This window comes from Silurus meridionalis, chromosome 3 (assembly GCF_014805685.1).
Source record: "Silurus meridionalis isolate SWU-2019-XX chromosome 3, ASM1480568v1, whole genome shotgun sequence".
NCBI classification, from domain to species: Eukaryota; Metazoa; Chordata; class Actinopteri; order Siluriformes; family Siluridae; genus Silurus; species Silurus meridionalis.
In genome coordinates this window covers 18299370-18316903 of record NC_060886.1, presented here as the reverse complement: position 1 = coordinate 18316903, position 17534 = coordinate 18299370, and the positions used below count along the sequence as shown (strand labels likewise).

The following is a 17534-nucleotide window of genomic DNA, read 5'->3' as shown; positions in this document are numbered from 1 at the left end:
TGCAACCATCAGAGGTTGTGAAACGTTTTCTCTGTAAATGTGAACTTTAATTAAAGGTGATTGTTTTAATCACGCTCTCTCTACAGGAGGAGTACTACTCTATTTTAATCACCAGGGCATGTGAGAAGCCTCTTTCATCGAGGGCCTCTCTTAAAACTCAGGCACCCTTAACCCAGCACTCCACTGCCAACCACAAAACTGCCTGCTTTTCAAAATTAAACTTATTGTCTGAGCTTGAATTTATCATTTACATGAGCATTATCCTCCTTAAAGACACGTATTTAATCAATCATGAAAAAAAATGAATTATGTGTGGGATGCACCCTTCAGCACATAATATCTAGGTACATAAGCAATCATGACTAATAAGTGCCAATCTTTTTGTCAGCACGTAAAACGTGCATGGAAGTTTTATTCATAGTTTGCGAGGTATGCTAGGCCTGAAGCTGAATTTCTGCCCTCATTCATGTGTACATTGAATAGATTTCAGATTTTTCTTTTCTTAGGGGTAAGTTTTTCAAATAAAGGAGCAAAAATCAAACTTGATTGTGGGCAGAGGGCTGAAAATAAATGCTGCTTTATACCAATATTTCTATTTAAATTGAAGTTTAAATGGTTCCCCTCATTTATGGTTTATATAATGGTTTATATATGGTTTTTCCAATAAATGGAAAACATTGAACATTGAAGGTCATGAATTCAAATACTAGCACCACCAAACCTGTTGGGCCCTTGAGAAAGGCCCTTAACCCTCAACTGCTCTGTTGTTGTTGTAAGTTGTTTTGTCAAATGGCATGAATAGAATGTAATGTACAATAGAGTAAAGAACCGTATAAAGCTATTTAGTGATCGCTATTGCTAGACAAAAAGCTGTCCTTATTTTTAAAAGTTTATATAAATGTCCTGTTTTCCTCTTCTTATATATGGCATAGCAGCCAAATTAAAGGTCACCAGAGGCCAACTTTGGCCCGTGTACCCTAATTTGCACATTTAGCAGCACAAATTATAAGGTCAAGAGCTTTAGTTAATGTTTACATCAAACTTAAGAACACAGAAAATGTGTGACCCAAACTAGACAGTCAGACAGAAAAATGACAGCAGATGATAAATTTTTTCCTATTTTTTTAACAGTCCAGTTTGGTTGAATCTGTGTCCATAATGCCAGAGATTCCTGTTTCTGGATACTGTGTGTATGTATGTGTATATACTGTGTGTGTGTGTGTGTGTGTGTGTGTGTGTGTGTGTGTGTGTGTGTGTGTGTGTGTGTAATATACAGTGTGTGTGTGTGTGTGTGTGTGTGTGTGTGTGTGTGTGTGTGTGTGTGTGTATGTATATGTATGTGTATATATATATATATATATATATATATATATATATATATATATATATATATATATATATATATATATATATATATATATATATATACACACACACACATCAGTGGTAGGCCGTGCATTTGGTACCTGGGCCTTCAAGAAGGACTTACCTGACATAATCCACTGCTTAATACCACCACTATCATGTCACAATTATAGAAACCATCAATACAATACAAACTCGTGGCATTACAGAGAGAGAGGCATTTTACATATGGAGGGTAAAAACCATTTTACTAAAGCAAGAAAGCCAGTTAAGAAAACTCCAAACCTCTACACTACCACCGCAACTGTGCCACGTACATCATCTGGAGCAGTTCAGAATCAATATTCACTGGTCTGGAAGTGGAGAACTACATTTTTCCCGGGCTGAGACAAGCTAGCTAGCTTCGGGGTTGGCCGACCTCTCCTCACAATGTGTAGCTTTTCTTCAAAATGGATTTTTAAGAATGTCGGAGACCAAATAAATTTTCCTTCCTCTGTCAGCCATTGTGGGCATAAAAGAAAGTCTAACTCAGCTACAGACATGTTTTGCCAGTACAGATTCCCTCTAACCAACCAATCGGAGGACGGAAAAAATGCTGATTATTCGCCTCACTATTCTATTCTGTGCCTCACTAAATGCTGAAAATTTGCGAATTTGAAATCTGATTGGTTAAAGAAACAGACACATTGCTAATATTCTCTAAGGTAAAAAGGTCAGCAGTACAGACTTTGAAGGCCCTGGGCAGATTATATTTTTATGGCAGCACAGAGGTTGAAATCTGATTGGACAAAAAAATCTAACATACACATACACGTACTGGAAGCAGTGCAGCCAAGAGAAACTACAACAAAATGAAGAGAATAAACTGTTGGGAATAAATTAATACAATTTCATAGAACAAATATTACAATTTAGGTTGTAAATGTAGGTCAGTGCTTCAAATCCTATTTAGGCCAGCAGAGTAGGCCTTGCTGACCCTGACCGCCCACCACTGAGATATAATATTTCTTTTCTTTTTTTTTATGCACAGTGTGTATGTAACTAACTATATACATATACAAATGTTCATTTGTTTTATGTTCTGTATTTTTCCTTTTACACTGAACATTTTTGCAAACGTGTTGTAAAAGTCAAAATATACAATTCACATTCCAGGGTAAATACATTTCTGAGGGAATATTTAAGTGGACATTATTTATGAGAAACTGTGTTTTCATAACTTGCAATGGTCCAGAAGTGCTCACAGCCCACTTCTTTGTGCAGTTCAACACTGAATACCCGTTCCGCATTAGCCCTGAGCAATTTATCATCTCGCTATAATCAGAATCCTGAATGTCTGATTTAGGAAGCCAAGTGCAGAGAGCTGTGGTTTGTTTTCTCAGTCCTCTTTTTTGGTATATAGAAATGTGGAAGTCAGGTTTATAGGGTCCTCTCTGTGTCTGTGTTTCACACAGACCCCATGCACCTGCACTGCAGATCAAAGGGCATTAGTCTTGTACTCGAACAACCTCTGGACCCATGGTGTGTTTGCATTAATATATTGTCCATTCACAAAAGCTGGTGATTGCTCCCCCTGTCCCTCTGCCTCCCCCCTCCATTCCTCCTAAAGGCTTTTATTCCTTAAATGATACAAAAGCGATAATTGGGTTGCTTTGAGATGAGGTGTCGATGGGGAAGGGGATCTGCCATCAGGGTGAATTCTGTTAAACGGTTCTGTTTCCCCCACCTTCCTATCCCCAATCTCTAATTTTCTTTGTACCACTACTCTCCCTCTTAGCCGTGTGGGGTTACCAGGATCACTAGCTTTTTTCCAAATGGCCATTTTAGCTGGCAGGTGCATTATACTTTTTATTTCTAGATTGTCTTAACGTTGCTAATGCCTGGCAGGTTGATTGCTTGGGCCTGGCTGGCAGAGAAAGGGCTGCGGCATGCGCTTGGGCCCCGGACTGAAAGACACTGATTACTGTTTTCGTCTGAGCCTGATTGAGGCCCTTGAAAGGAAAGATTTTACCCTTCTGTGCTCTATCCTTGCCTGACTAAGGGCCCAATGCATTGAGATGGCCTGTGTCATCAGCGTGACTCTGTAAACTCATCAGAACAATCCCCTTCCTCCCCTCCCCTTTTTCTTCATTCCTGGTCTCCCTCCTCCTTTCCTCCCCTCACTCAGAATCCTGTTTGAAAGAGGGATGAAGACATCCCTAATGGAAGACCTGACAGATGACATTATGAATTCGATTTTCTCAGAGAAGGGCAATCTCGCCCTTTACTGCAGTCTTTATAATAACTCGCACAAAGTATAACTAATTTCTGCAGAATTCTATGTCTGCAATTAATCATCCTTTTGAGTTTTGCTGTATTTGACATATGTTAACATTTCCCCCCCATCAGTTTACAATAACAACAGACTTGTTGCAGATGATTAGAAAGTGTGTATATGTGCATTTGTGTGTTTGAGAAAAGCTTGACCTTTTGTTTGAGCAGTGTGTAGCTTGCCAGCTGGTCAGAGCCACGAGCTGTATTTTGTTGCACATCCTTGCGGTTTGAATAGGAGTTGTCGGACCCCCTGTCGTTCTGGTAATTGCACAGACTTGTGGTTCCGGAGAGAGTCTACAGAAGGGGCAGTCAGGCAGAAAAAACTCAGTGCCATCTCTATGCCACCTCTCTCTCGCACACAATCCCGACGGAGCCATCTGCCTCGCGCACTCCACCCGTCAGCTGGCGCGGCCAATGGTAGAGGTTTAGGGCACCTGCTGCCCGCCCTCCTGCTCTGCGTGTGTGGGATGTGTGTATGCATGTGTTACTGTGTCTGTCCATGTATTCGAAAGGGCAAAAAGGATAACGGTGCTAACAAGTGTACTCCCTGTACAATAGTGTATCTCGTTAACTAAGGGGCTGAGGGAAAGAAGGACCCTGACTGTGTTCTAACATGGTCTTCTTCCTGATGAAAAGAGGAGCAACTATAGAAGAGGTGACATTGTGATGAAAGGGTGGTTAACTGAGGCATTTGTCTAGGCTTTGTTCCATCTCCGAGGTAGTGTTTTCACACTAACAATTCGGAAACAGTGTCAAAAAGAAGCTTCGGTGTTAAGGAGTATTAAAACAGGATGTCGTGTTTCATCTGGACGACACACCCATACAATATTGCCTGATCGTAAAAAAGTTGTGGCTAGTGTTTGTTTCTCAGTATGTTAAAGCCAAGTTTGGTGGACGAGAAGTGTAAATTACCAACATTTTGCTGAGTTCATATTGTCCAGTTTACTAGCAACAGTGTGTTCTTATCACTTTAACTGAACCACTTGACTATTTCTAATAATATACGTTTATTAAGGAAAATTATTTTATCCTTTATCATCTATTAAAAATGTGTCAACATCACGATGGTCTTAGATGATTACAATGTTTTGAAAGTCTCTGTTTAAAAGCTATATGTAAGCATTGTAAGATTTAATCGCCTGGTTTACATCTACAGTGGAAGAGGAGGAGGAAGAGCTGGCTCCTGTAGAAGCAGTTCCTGAGGTGGAGAAGGACACATCGGTTCAGGAACAAGAATTAGAGGGTAGGTCTGAAAGAATATGCGCACACACAATTTATCTTTATTGTTCTCTATTTGTGCACAGATTGAATTTTTTTATGTTTGTATTTTACTTTTAATATACATAAAGAACTGTTAACAAAAGATCAAATTTGATTTGATTTCTAACCAGCAAGCCATAAGCAACAAGGACAAACTCCTCTAAACTGGTAACTAATATAGAACATAATAAGATTAGAATTTGCTTTGTTAATGTTTTTTTCAAGCATTTAATTTTTTTTGTGTATTCACTTATTTAGCATCAAATATCTTTACATATTCCTCAGCGTTGTTAATCTAGCGTTTGTCATGTGGTTTTCCTGCAATAACGATTCACATATAGCTAAAAGTAGGTGGGCATTTGACCTTCACCATATGTAGGTCTTCCCTAAACCGTAGGCACACAATTTAAAGCACAAAACTGTCTAGAATATCTTTGAATGCTAAAGAATTACAATTGACCTTTAGTGAAATAAAAGGGGTTGAGCCCAAACCTGCTTCAGCATGACTTTGCCCCTATGCACCAAGCAAGCTCTATAAAGAAATGCTTTGCCCTGGTTGGTTTGAAAGATCTTAATTGTCCTGCACAGGGATGGATAGCAATGGCTATTTTTAGATATAGCATTAATATTGCTCTTTTGGATTAAGGAGCACAAATGCCTAAAGTCCAAAAACTAGTGGAAAACCATCAGGTTGTTATATGTGCAAATGTAGAGCCAGTGTTAGAATGGGATTTCATCAGGCATGTATGGGTATGATGGTCTGGTTTCCCCATATTTTTGCAATCTAATGTGTACAGCTATATGTGTCATCAGCAGGGCAAAATTACATTTGCTTGAATATTAAAATTACCAATAATATTTGCAATCTGATAATATGGCTTTTGAGCCAGGAAGTAGATGTTCATTCAAACAAAAATTATCTAGTTCAAGACAAAAGCTCCACTGTAATGAAAACATACACAACCTTGATCAGAGGTTATTTACTCCTTTAACCAGTGCTGTTTAAATACTGAAAAATATAGTACATGTCGTTCCTGCACAGATATAAGCTTCAAGGTAAAACCTTTTCTAGGATCTAGGAGATAAAATAGAGGTTTGTTATTAGTCTACAATTTAACAACTGTCTAGAGCAGTGGTCCCCAAACTTTTTTCTTTGAGGGCCACATCATTTTTCCTTTTTATGATGGGGTGGTCGGGTCAGTCTACAGAAAATTTCATGGGACGGCATAACCACCAGTATTGTTGTGATTTTATGATAAAAGTATTATTATACCTCCTAATGCTAAAATAGTTTATTATTTTGTTATGCACGGTACAGACAAATGATTAAGAGGGGTATATAAGCAATTAAAAAAGCATTATTACAATCATGACATTATTATAATAATAACAACTAATACCTAAGCCTAACTCATTTTAGTTTGAAAGGCAAATTTTATTATCAAATACAGATATGATATGGGTAAAACATATTTAAGATTCAATTTTCAAAATATGTCCCTGGCATTGTTCAGCAGGCCGTTCCAAATGTGGGGGCGGGCCGTAGTTTGGGGACCCCTGGTCTAGATGCATGATCCAATTATCTGACTTCATGTAAAAATTCACAACATTTTGAGATATGTGCTCTGGTGTTTTTATTAGCATTTGCTGACATTTATTTGAATGTTTTCAACTGAAATCATGGTATGTATGAATATTTAGTGTCTTTCACCAGAAAAGAAGGAAAGTGCTTTATCTTTTCACTCTAGTGCCCCCTCATGAACTGACTGAGGAGGAAAAGCTGCAGATCCTGCACTCGGAGGATTTTATGGACTTCTTTGACCACAGCACACGCATCGTTGAGAGAGCTTTGTCTGAACATGTAGATGTCTTCTTTGACTACAGTGGCCGTGACCTTGAGGACAAGGAGGGGTAACGAACTAAAAATTTCTACACTTTACCACTGCTTTTACATCATAAGGGTTGAGGCAGCTGTTTTAATGATGAAACTTGTGTGCAAGCGTAGTACATACTGCACAGTGAGCCAAAGCTTTTCCACCTGAAATCCTACTGGGATTATATCCATCCTCATGCAAATGTGCATAAATGTGTGTTGCTTCATGTTTGTTGTAGTGAAATGCAGGCTGGAGCGAAGCTGTCGCTGACCAGACAGTTCACAGATGAACGTTGGTCCAAACACAGGGTGGTCACTTGCCTGGACTGGTCACCACAGGTAACAATATTCTCAGAACCATACAGCCTTAAAATTACTGTTGACAAGTAAAACAATGACTGTTTTGCTCGATCCACTTCATATGAAGTTCAGTTTTCATTCTATTGGCCTGTCTTAAGCTTACTGACAAATCATTTTGTTGTCATTTTTACTCCTTAATTGTATTTGTGTAATGTGATGTTTCCTGATTCTTGGAATGGTCTTTAGACTGCATTGGATCACAGTGACTCAATGGTCATGATAGTAGGCCATGATTAGAATTTGGCATCTTCTCAGTCTATAGGTTTAAACTAGGATACATGTCACATTTATTCAGTGATTATGTACCCAAATTGCTTGTGCACCGTCAAGGTGAAAAGCTCGATCGGAAGCTTGTAGGCACTGCATCTAGTTATGCGTAATCGCCTCAGTGTGTGCTCTCCTGCTTTCTCAATTTCAATTCCTCTAGTAAAAGTGTACAATCTAAACAGACATGGATTATTGTTTTAGCTGCTGCGGTTTTTCCAGAGGCACTAAATCGGTGTTTTGGCAAATCAGGTCGAGGTGGCATTAAGTTCCTCCATGTGCCGCTCTGCTGTGTAATACATAGGACGTAAATGACTTATGGCACTAGTCGTGTTGCCGAAACCATTTCTCACGGCGCAGATTTGTGTAGTCATTTTTCTGTGCTAATGTATTCTGGACATAACCGTATCTTTTCATTTGCATCAGTAGAGGCAGTAGTTAACTGTTTGGTTCGCATGTGGTTAAAGATTTGGTTCTGCAGGGCATTACAAGTCTCGCTGAGATTTGAATGTGAAGCAGGTCTCAGAAGTAGCCAGAGGCAGTGCATCTCTGGTGTGGCTCATTTACTAGTCGGCTGCTGGTGCATGTAAGCCTTTATTTACCGTCACCACTGCTGAGGAAAAGTTTCCCTGTAATAAATCTTGTTGAAGCAGTGACGTGTTCTGGCTGGCACTCACACACACACACACACACACACACACACACACACACCACAGCAGGAGGGAAGAGGAAAAGTGCCCGGGGGAGTGTGTGTGTGTGTGTGTGTGCGCACTACAAGTTATGCTTTTTTTCTGTGTTCACAGTATCCTGAGCTGCTGGTTGCCTCCTATAACAACAACGAGGAGGCGCCGCATGAGCCTGATGGAGTGGCGCTGGTCTGGAACATGAAGTATAAGAAAACTACACCCGAGTATGTCTTTCACTGCCAGGTAAAAGAGGAAGTACCACCCTTTCAAATCAGCACCCTACAAATATCCGCATACAAACACCCCGACTGAAATAAAAATCTAACACACACATACACGAACACACCCTTTAACACCCCCTTCATCTCACACACACAAACACACATACAGGTAGCTGATTCTCTGACCAACATGATCCGCTGCCAAATTTCCTGGCATCCACTCTTCCTCTTCTCTCATCCCTCTGCACAGTTCTGTGATTTCATCATGCTGATATTCTGTCTGTTTCTCTCTCTCTTTCTAAAGACACGAAAACAGTTCAACAAAACGATTCATTATTGCACTAATATTCAGAAACATTATTATTGCAATATGCCTAAAAGAAAATAAAAACGTGGCTTGCATTGTTACCCGCATAAAGAATTGCCATTTAATACAAAAAACAACAAATGGACCAACCTATTGTTAGAAAGCTCACATATTACAGAAAATGTTGTGTGTTTGTGCAAAAACGGTCAGAGTAAACGTGAACACAGATACTGCATTGAAGAAGAGTAGCTTTCCATTATACTGTAGCTGCCCAATAATGAGTCTCAAATAAATTATATTTGTAAGAAACAGCTTGGTTGATAAAAAGTCACAATGCAGATACAAAGACCAACTAAATCTGTGGGAAGCTGAGAAAAATGTTTCGTATACTTTTATATTTTCCGAAAACGCAATTAGATGAAATTGTGTAAATATACTCCAGCTTAAAATTTTGAGAGCTATAGGACTCGAGCTAAAATTTCCATTGGCTCTAGCATGCATGTTTTACTCCTAAATTTAGGGGAGTGTGTGTGTGTGTGTGTGTGTGTGTGTGTGTGTGTGTGTGTGTGTGTGTGTGTGTGTGTGTGTGTGTGTGTGTGTATAAGCCCTGAGGTAGTGTTCTGTGGACATGCTGAGTAGAACCACATGTGCTGGCCTTCAGAGCGGATGCATGGCTCACACACTACACACACTCAGGAAACTCCATACATACATAAGTGTGAACTTGTTTTTCTCCACCTGTGTGTGTGTGTGTGTGTGAGAGAGAGAGAGAGAGAGAGAGAGAGAGAGAGAGAGAGGAAGAGAAAGAACATGACTGACAGAGAAAGACTAGGAATTTTTTTTCCGCCATTCAGTGAAAGCTAAAGAGGAACATTTTTCCACTGCCAGGTCGGAAAAAATTCTCAGTGGATTTAAAGACTGTGTTTAATTCGATGCTGGCAGGTTATAATATTGGATAAGGTAGGGGGTTTGATCTGGCTGAACCAGTCAGTAACTGAAAATCTTAGTGGTGCTGGTGGACGATTTCTAGTTTAAAGAACAGCGCTATCTCGTATTCCCTCATGCATGCACTTACCCAACCACTCATCCATTCATTCAGGAAAATGTGTGCGCCTCCAATGCAAATGATGCTCTTCACATCGATGTATAGTTCATCACAAAATATTACTCATTCAGTGTTGGAAAATGTTTTGCCCGTTACAACAGGAGAAAAATGACAGCTTCCTATTTCCTTTTAGTAGAAGTGCAACATATTCCATTAAGGCTCTATAAATGGACTTCATGTAGTTCACTAGTTATCATGAGCACACTGTGTATTTCAGTATTAATACACCATTAATAACCAACATTTGTATTAATTATATTTTTTTTATATATAAACCGTATAAGATTAATAAATAAATGCTTACATAAGCCATTTATCCCATCAGCGAGTAAAATAAGAGATTCGAAAAACCCCACAATTAACGTTTTTATTTAACTGCCGAAGTTGCAAATCATTTATACACACACACCAGATTTCACTATTTTAGTCAGGAGTTGATGGATCGCTTTCTAAATCTGACCGAAGTTCTAGTTATAATTCTAACAATAATGCATTTAGATTACTAAATATTAAAGCTAATAGTCTAGAAATAAAGATGTTGAACATTTCTTTCTCCAGTTTTGCACTTTAGGTGTTTTATCAGAACAGATAGAGTTTGTGCTTCTTTTTTTATTAAGTTTGACAGAGTGAAAGGAAGAGCGAGAGACAGATTGTTGAGGAAATGACCGTTTATAGCTGCTATAGTGTAGATATTCTATAACATTAAATGAATAAAAAGCATAACGTTTAATAGTTGTATAAAATCAGTATGGTATTAAAGGAATAAAATGGGATCTACATTGGGATTATTCTTGTTCACAGTAATTTTTCTTCAAGGCAAGTTATATCATGGTTTACTTTAAGGAATATTTGTTCCAATGCCCCATCGTAATTTTTTTTTCCCTCAAACATTTCCTGGAATTTAATAATGCTGAAGTTTATGTCCATGCAGTGTATAATCTTAGTTTAAAGGTAACTTAATATAAAGCATTACCCACTTAGTGGAAGATTAAGTGTATTAGTAATCAAGTCCGAACTGAAAAATAGGATTGTGTTACAATCACATACTTCCAGTGCACTAAAACAAGTCTGTGTTCTCATTCTATCCATCTTCCAACCATTTCCTCTCTCTCTCTCTCTCTCTCTCTCTCTCTCATTCTCTCTCTCTCTTTCTCTCTAGTCTGCAGTGATGTCCGCCGCGTTTGTGAAGTTCCACCCTAACCTGGTGGTGGGTGGTACGTATTCAGGACAGATCGTGCTATGGGACAATAGGAGTAACAAGCGAACTCCGGTGCAAAGGACCCCGCTTTCAGCCGCTGCTCACACGGTAACAGTACCTACCTCATCTAAAGCCCCGTGAAGCAGGAGAATGTATTCATGTTGATTACAACAGTAGCTGAAACATGAATCGCATGTACAGAATGTAATTTAAGCCATGTGTTCCATGTAATCAGTCTTGAGGAGGGATGTGGTCCAATTCACTACACATTGTCACTGAACCATAGAAGTCATTAGAAAAGTAGTGCTAGAGTTTCTACAGCATGTGCGCGGTATGTTCAGTGGGATTATTCAACGAAATAAATGTAACCCTCACTATTGCATACTATTCCTTCTAATCATGTTAGATTTATTTAACAATGTCTGCTGATTAGTCATAAAGCAGATAATGAGGAGTAGATTTGTTCTGGTTGTTGTCTGTGTTGCATGAGTATATCCCGTCTCTGTTTGTAGCATCCTGTTTACTGTGTGAATGTCGTCGGCACCCAAAATGCTCACAACCTGATCAGCATCTCCACTGATGGTAAAATGTGCTCGTGGAGTCTGGACATGTTGTCCCAGCCTCAGGTACGAGAATTCCTTTTTTTTTCTATCTTGGCATTACTCATAGCTCCAAAGAAACAAACAAACAGACAAAAAAAACCTCTGAATATGGCCATGTAAATAATTCTTGTAGGTTTGAGTCAGAGAAGTACGGTAATTGCTTAGGAAAGAGCCTTAGTGCAAAATCGGGGCCTAAGGGATGCACTCAAGGGGAAGTGGTTTGGAAATGCGTCTGTATTTGGCACATGGTTTACTCAGCTCTTTAAAGACTCAGCACTTTTTTTTTCAGGGGAGGGGGAAGGAGGGGGCTAAATGGCTGTTCCCTTGTCTTATATATATTTAAAGTGTGAATAGCATTACCTCCATCATTCCATAAAGTTTGCCAGACCTCAAGGTCAGACATGAAGCATTTATAAAGTGCTAGCTGTATTGACTTCATCCATGCAGAAAGTGCCAGGAGAGGGTATTTACTGGAGGTTGTTTACTGTGCCTTGGGGAGGTGTGTACTGTGTGTTTTGTGCTGATGTCACACTCGGTGTCTCTCCTTCAGGACAGCATGGAGTTGGTGTTTAAGCAGTCCAAATCTGTAGCGGTCACTTCCATGTCGTTCCCGCTGGGCGACGTCAATAACTTTGTGGTTGGCAGCGAGGATGGCTCGGTCTACACGTCCTGTCGGCACGGCAGGTAAATCACACGATTGTGCGAAATCTAGTGCGGCGAGAGCGCACGTCCGATCGTGCTTCTATTTCGAATGGCCCGGGAATCAGTGGAAATGAACACACGCACGCACACCTAGTGGAAATAACGAATCCCACGTCAGATGTTTCTTGTGGCTTTTTGGTTGAAGTGTGAAATGTTTGTGGAAAACGCATTATAATCCCCCAAGGAATTAACAGGTCGTTAGTACAGAAGAGGAAAAGCAGTCGTTTTCCCGTTAACTGGGAATTCATGAATTTATCCGTATGGCGAGCAGATAAGGTTTCTTTGCGTAGATGGAACCGTATTTGGAGCCAGCGAGAGCAGTTTAGTCAGTGAGATGTTCATCTGTGTGTTTGTGCTCAGCAGTGATTGAGAGAGCTGCAGTGTTTCCACTTCATTTATGATGCTATGATTATGATATTCCCATCTCAACCCAGCTAATAAGACCGAAGCACCTCTCACACTGGCTATTTACCTCTCAGAGTAATGAGTACACATAGACAAACACGCGCACACGCGCGCAGCTATATGAAAGCTTTATTTGTGTACCAATTGTGCTTGTTTTTTGTGCAGAAAAATAACTTTGTGGAAAAGTGTTTATGATCATAAGAGAGCTAATAGTTTATTCTCATAAAGGTTTTTTTTGTTGGTGCCAGACTGTATTTGTTGGCTTATTTAAAATAATTACTCATATCTCACTTTCTTTTATTGAAAAAGTTGTATAGTAGACTTGCTTTCAAAAAAAAAATATTAGCGTTTGGTAAATAGGGAAAATAACAGCTGTGCTGTTTGGTAAGGTTGCTTTTAATAATGCTTTGAAACATGCTGAAATGAGGAACTGTACTTTTCCCTCGAGCATAACGATCTCCGGAGCTGTTGAACACACTGCTGCACACATATGGAAGACTCTCTTTCTCTTTAGAACAGAGCAGTGGATTCATGCATCAGTATCTTCTATTGGCCTCTCTGTCAAAAATGTGGCTTTATATGACCTGACACAAAGGAACCTGCCCAATAGTAAGTCTAGACAGCCAGGCTTTTTTCCATGTTTACTCCTCACATTGGAACCTTGTGTTTGGGTGTTTATTTGCCTCATCCTCACTGATGGAAACGCACCTAATTCGCATTCCTCGTCGTGCATCAGGAACATATGATTGTGGAATTTAACAGCGGTGCAACTTCCAAATAATCATACTTGGCTCGAGTAATCATGACCAGGCGATCGTGCCACAAGTACAACAGGACGGTGTGCGTTTAGATTTAGGCGTCCAGTTTAGAGACTTTTTATATCCAGTAGTCAATTCCTTCTAATAAATGTTTCATGGTAACAAACAAGAACCAGATATAGAACGAATATTGATGAGTGTTTTTTTTCCTGTGTTTTTTATGTGTGTGTGTGTGTTTGGGAGCAGTAAGGCAGGTATCAGCGAGATGTTTGAGGGCCACCATGGTCCAGTTACAGGAATCCATTGCCACACAGCAGCCGGCTCTGTTGACTTCTCCCATCTCTTCCTCACCTCTTCCTTTGACTGGACCGTCAAACTCTGGAGCACTAAGGTACCCCAACATACCATAACCAAAATGTTAATAAGTGAAAAGAAGTCTAAAGGTATTACTGTACTATGTCATTTTCTGAACTGAAAGCGTTTCGGTTTTTGTCGCCCCAAGAGTTAAACTTTTCATAAAAAATCCAAGTGAAATAATCACCTGAACAATTGGATCACAGTGTGGAGTGAAGCATGACTAAGCAACGTGTACGACCGTACATCCTGACAGCCTAGCAGTGTTGCAGTCTATCTAACTAACAATAATGATTTATGTGAGGACATGCCACTGTAGGTACATAGTAAAGTCACACTGCTTCTCTAATTTCCGAATAAAGGTCAAATAATGGCATTTTCCTCATTGCCTCATTAAGCTAATATTATTCATTAAAATACTAATATAGTGAGTAAGGTTAAAATAGTTCACCGACGCTAGCTAAGACAGATAAGATTGTTATGGGTACAGTGTGTGTCGGTGTTGGCAACTTTTTCTCATAAAAACAAAAAGCTCCCCGGCTTGTGACTGTTCTGTTAAAAAAATATACCATGTGAAAGCAGGCGAAGTTCAGTCTCTGAATGCCTGGAAACAGAGCGAGTAATAGCAGCCGTGGAAAAGTGATTTTGGTTCCATTCACACTGTGATTAGTTGTGTTTGTGCAAGCCACTGATTCTGTTTCTCTGCTGTGTTTGCGTCCTGTAGAACAATAAGCCGCTCTACTCGTTCGAGGATAACTCGGATTATGTGTATGATGTGATGTGGTCGCCTGTTCACCCTGCCCTCTTTGCTTGTGTGGATGGAGTTGGACATTTAGACCTGTGGAACCTCAACAATGACACCGAGGTCTCTGGAACGAACACACACACACAGGGTGGCCCAGGATCGGTCAACTTTGTGCGTGCTCCAGAATTAATGTTTTTTTGTTTGTTTGCTTTGCTTTTGTATAGGTTCCTACTGCCAGTATTACAGTGGAGGGGAGTCCCGCTATGAATAGGCTGAGGTGGGCACAGACAGGCCGAGAGATCGCTGTGGGAGACTCTGATGGACAGGTTCTCATTTATGATGTTGGAGAGGTAAGAACCTTAGGAGGGCTTTATTTGGGATTTCTTTCTGTAATTTGCTGGTTTTTAGATTATAAGGATTGTAAGCAGCGTTGATGCAATAGAAAGCCTTTTACAGAGTCCAGTTTTTGCACTCTTAGTTACAGAAACTCTTCCTATCAGTACAGGACATTTTTACTCTGATAAATACGTTTACGATTGACCCTATGACAGCGGTTAACACACACACAATGCAGGTGACGTACTAAACTGCATAGTACCATTCTAAATATTACTCTTCTCTATAATACATATAATATAAAAACACACTTTATTAGCATAGTATTTACTACTGTATTGTGTGAACTGGGACATGACAAAAGTTCACTAAACAGCCAAATCAATGCAGATTTAGCAGGACTGAGAAAGGGCTTAGGAATTATGTCATTCTTGCTGCCAAGTGGCCAATTAATCCCTTCTATTCTTTCCCAAACAATTCTTCATAACCATTGTTTTGTTTTTTTTTGCTTTCCCCCTTTTCTCCTTAAAAGCAACTATAACCCTCCAATAGCAATTAAACATTTTAATAGCAAACGTATGCATGCCTCCGCTAGCTAATGTTCAATTACTTTATTTGACTCTTTAACACTTAATCCACTGCTGTTGAGATAGCGTATTATAAATCGAATGCTCAAAAACCCCTTTACATTTGAATATTTTGCTCTTGTGTATGCAATATTCGGTGTAGTTTAGGCCAGCTGTATTTCGAAACTAACATTGAAGGCCTGCTTACATGCATGTTGAACATCTTATTACAATTTTTCTTTCTTTCATTCATCCACAAGAGCATCAGTGAAGTCAGATAGTGATTTCAGGCAGAAGGAGAAATTGGTGTTTTGTGCACAGAGACATCATGCTGGGACATGTTTTGGCCTCTTAGTTCTCATGAAGTGTAATATCATGCTACAGAACACTTGAATCCAGAATCCTGTACAGCTGTCGCCTTTTAAAAATCGGGGAAGATACCCATATGTGTGTGTGATTCTGTCTTTTACATATATTAGGCCAAAGATTATAGTTTTTAGCTTTGTTACAATTTTTTTTAACATTGTGGCATTTTAAAGACGGAATACTTTATTAGTGTTTTTATGGTCAAAAGAGCAGCTCATTATAATAATTTGGACCAATAGTGATTCTGAGAGTGCAAACATTGCATCGTCATCGAGTGTTCTTACATAAAACCCAGAATATAAAAAGGTAAAAGAAAGAAAAAAATCTATTGTATTAGTGAGTCCAAGACATTGTTACATGTGGGAAATGGGCATATGACGAACTAGAGTTTAGAAGAGAAAGCAGAGAGTAAGAGCTGGAGATGTGTGGGTGTGTGAAACTGTATGAGAGAGGAAGTGAGCTAGAAAGCGGCTTTAGTCCTGTGTGAACACTCTCTAGACAGATTACAGAAGGTTGTCTTTGCTTCACTGTGTCTTTCCCTCTGCAGCAGATCGCCGTGCCACGGACTGACGAGTGGACACGCTTCGTCAGGACACTCGCAGAGATTAATGAAAACCGCGAGGATGCCGAGGAGCTCGTGGCCCAGCGCATCCCGACCTAATCATCACAAATTTAGTGCCATTCCACAAACAAAGCAAAGTAATAGTAATTCAAAAGCATGTGCATCCACACAAGGCAGAAGACAATGCCAAGATTATGAAGACTTCATTTATCCGAAAAGTTTGTATGATTTTCCAACTTTTGCCTTTTCTGTAAGTATGAGAATGTAGTGAGAGTGATGGGAATGATAATGAAGTTCAGCAACCAGCAGTTTTCTATTCTCTTCCAGTACCGGGAGCCTTAAAATTGTCAGGTAGAAATCCATCAGAAACACAGTTTAAAGTTTTACTCCTGCTGGTATTTACACCCGAGCTCTTTATCCCACTTGAAGGGATCTCAAACGTCAATCAATTATAAAGTATTGCACAGAGCCTGTTCTTTTCATTTCGCTGTCTGACTGGAGTCTTGAGTGCATTCATTAATTCACAGCTGTAATTTTAAAATGAAAGCATCATTGTGATGCAGGTTTGTAAAATTAAAACCCTAATGTCTAGAAAGTTGTCTAAGTACTGCACTTTGAAACACTGGGCATAAAAACACTCCACATGAGAAACCAAAGATGTTGAGTTTTTTTGACAGTATCACGTATCGCCGGTATTCAAAATGGCTGACAATTAATTCCACACAAAAATAACCAGGTGTTTTTGTGCATTTGTCATTCTGTCATTAAAAACGAAGCCGTTCGTTGTCTTCTCACTAAAGTTAACATCAGAGGAGCGATGCCGAATTTATGAACGCACTCCTGATTAGCGTAGCATTGTGGGGCAGCTACAGCCAAGACTCCAGGTCTAACTCTAAATTCTGGTTATTGATTTGTCTTCATTCTCACAAATATACTACATTTATTTTGCAGTGAGATGCATAATAAATGTCTTCTTCCACTTTTACAGTTCCATTTGTAACCTGTATGACTGGTGCTTCTCTTCAGCCTCTTTGAATGTTTGTACAACTCGATAAATTCTTCTTTCTGAATCCACACTGTTTCACGTCTTGATTCAAAAACCCATCATTCCACAGCCTGCCTGAGAACTAAAGCATTAATCACGTCCATTTAGTCTTCGACTTGCAAAACTTCAATTACTTTAAAG

General features: G+C 39.5%; 1 protein-coding gene across 3 annotated transcripts in view; it reads left to right on the top strand.

Annotated features, from left to right (window-relative positions):
* The window catches only part of dync1i2a (dynein, cytoplasmic 1, intermediate chain 2a), a 28857-nt gene extending 11435 nt beyond the window's left edge, over positions 1 to 17422 (top strand). For all 3 annotated transcript variants that reach the window (XM_046844835.1, XM_046844837.1, XM_046844836.1), the window contains 11 exons: positions 4835 to 4921; positions 6687 to 6849; positions 7051 to 7150; positions 8239 to 8364; positions 10914 to 11060; positions 11465 to 11578; positions 12105 to 12238; positions 13666 to 13810; positions 14498 to 14638; positions 14743 to 14868; positions 16334 to 17422. In XM_046844835.1, coding sequence (XP_046700791.1) covers positions 4835 to 4921; positions 6687 to 6849; positions 7051 to 7150; positions 8239 to 8364; positions 10914 to 11060; positions 11465 to 11578; positions 12105 to 12238; positions 13666 to 13810; positions 14498 to 14638; positions 14743 to 14868; positions 16334 to 16447 — 1397 coding nt within the window. In that variant the 3' untranslated portion in view covers positions 16448 to 17422. The remainder of the gene's footprint in view (positions 1 to 4834; positions 4922 to 6686; positions 6850 to 7050; positions 7151 to 8238; positions 8365 to 10913; positions 11061 to 11464; positions 11579 to 12104; positions 12239 to 13665; positions 13811 to 14497; positions 14639 to 14742; positions 14869 to 16333) is intronic.
* Positions 17423 to 17534: the final 112 nt, after the last annotated feature.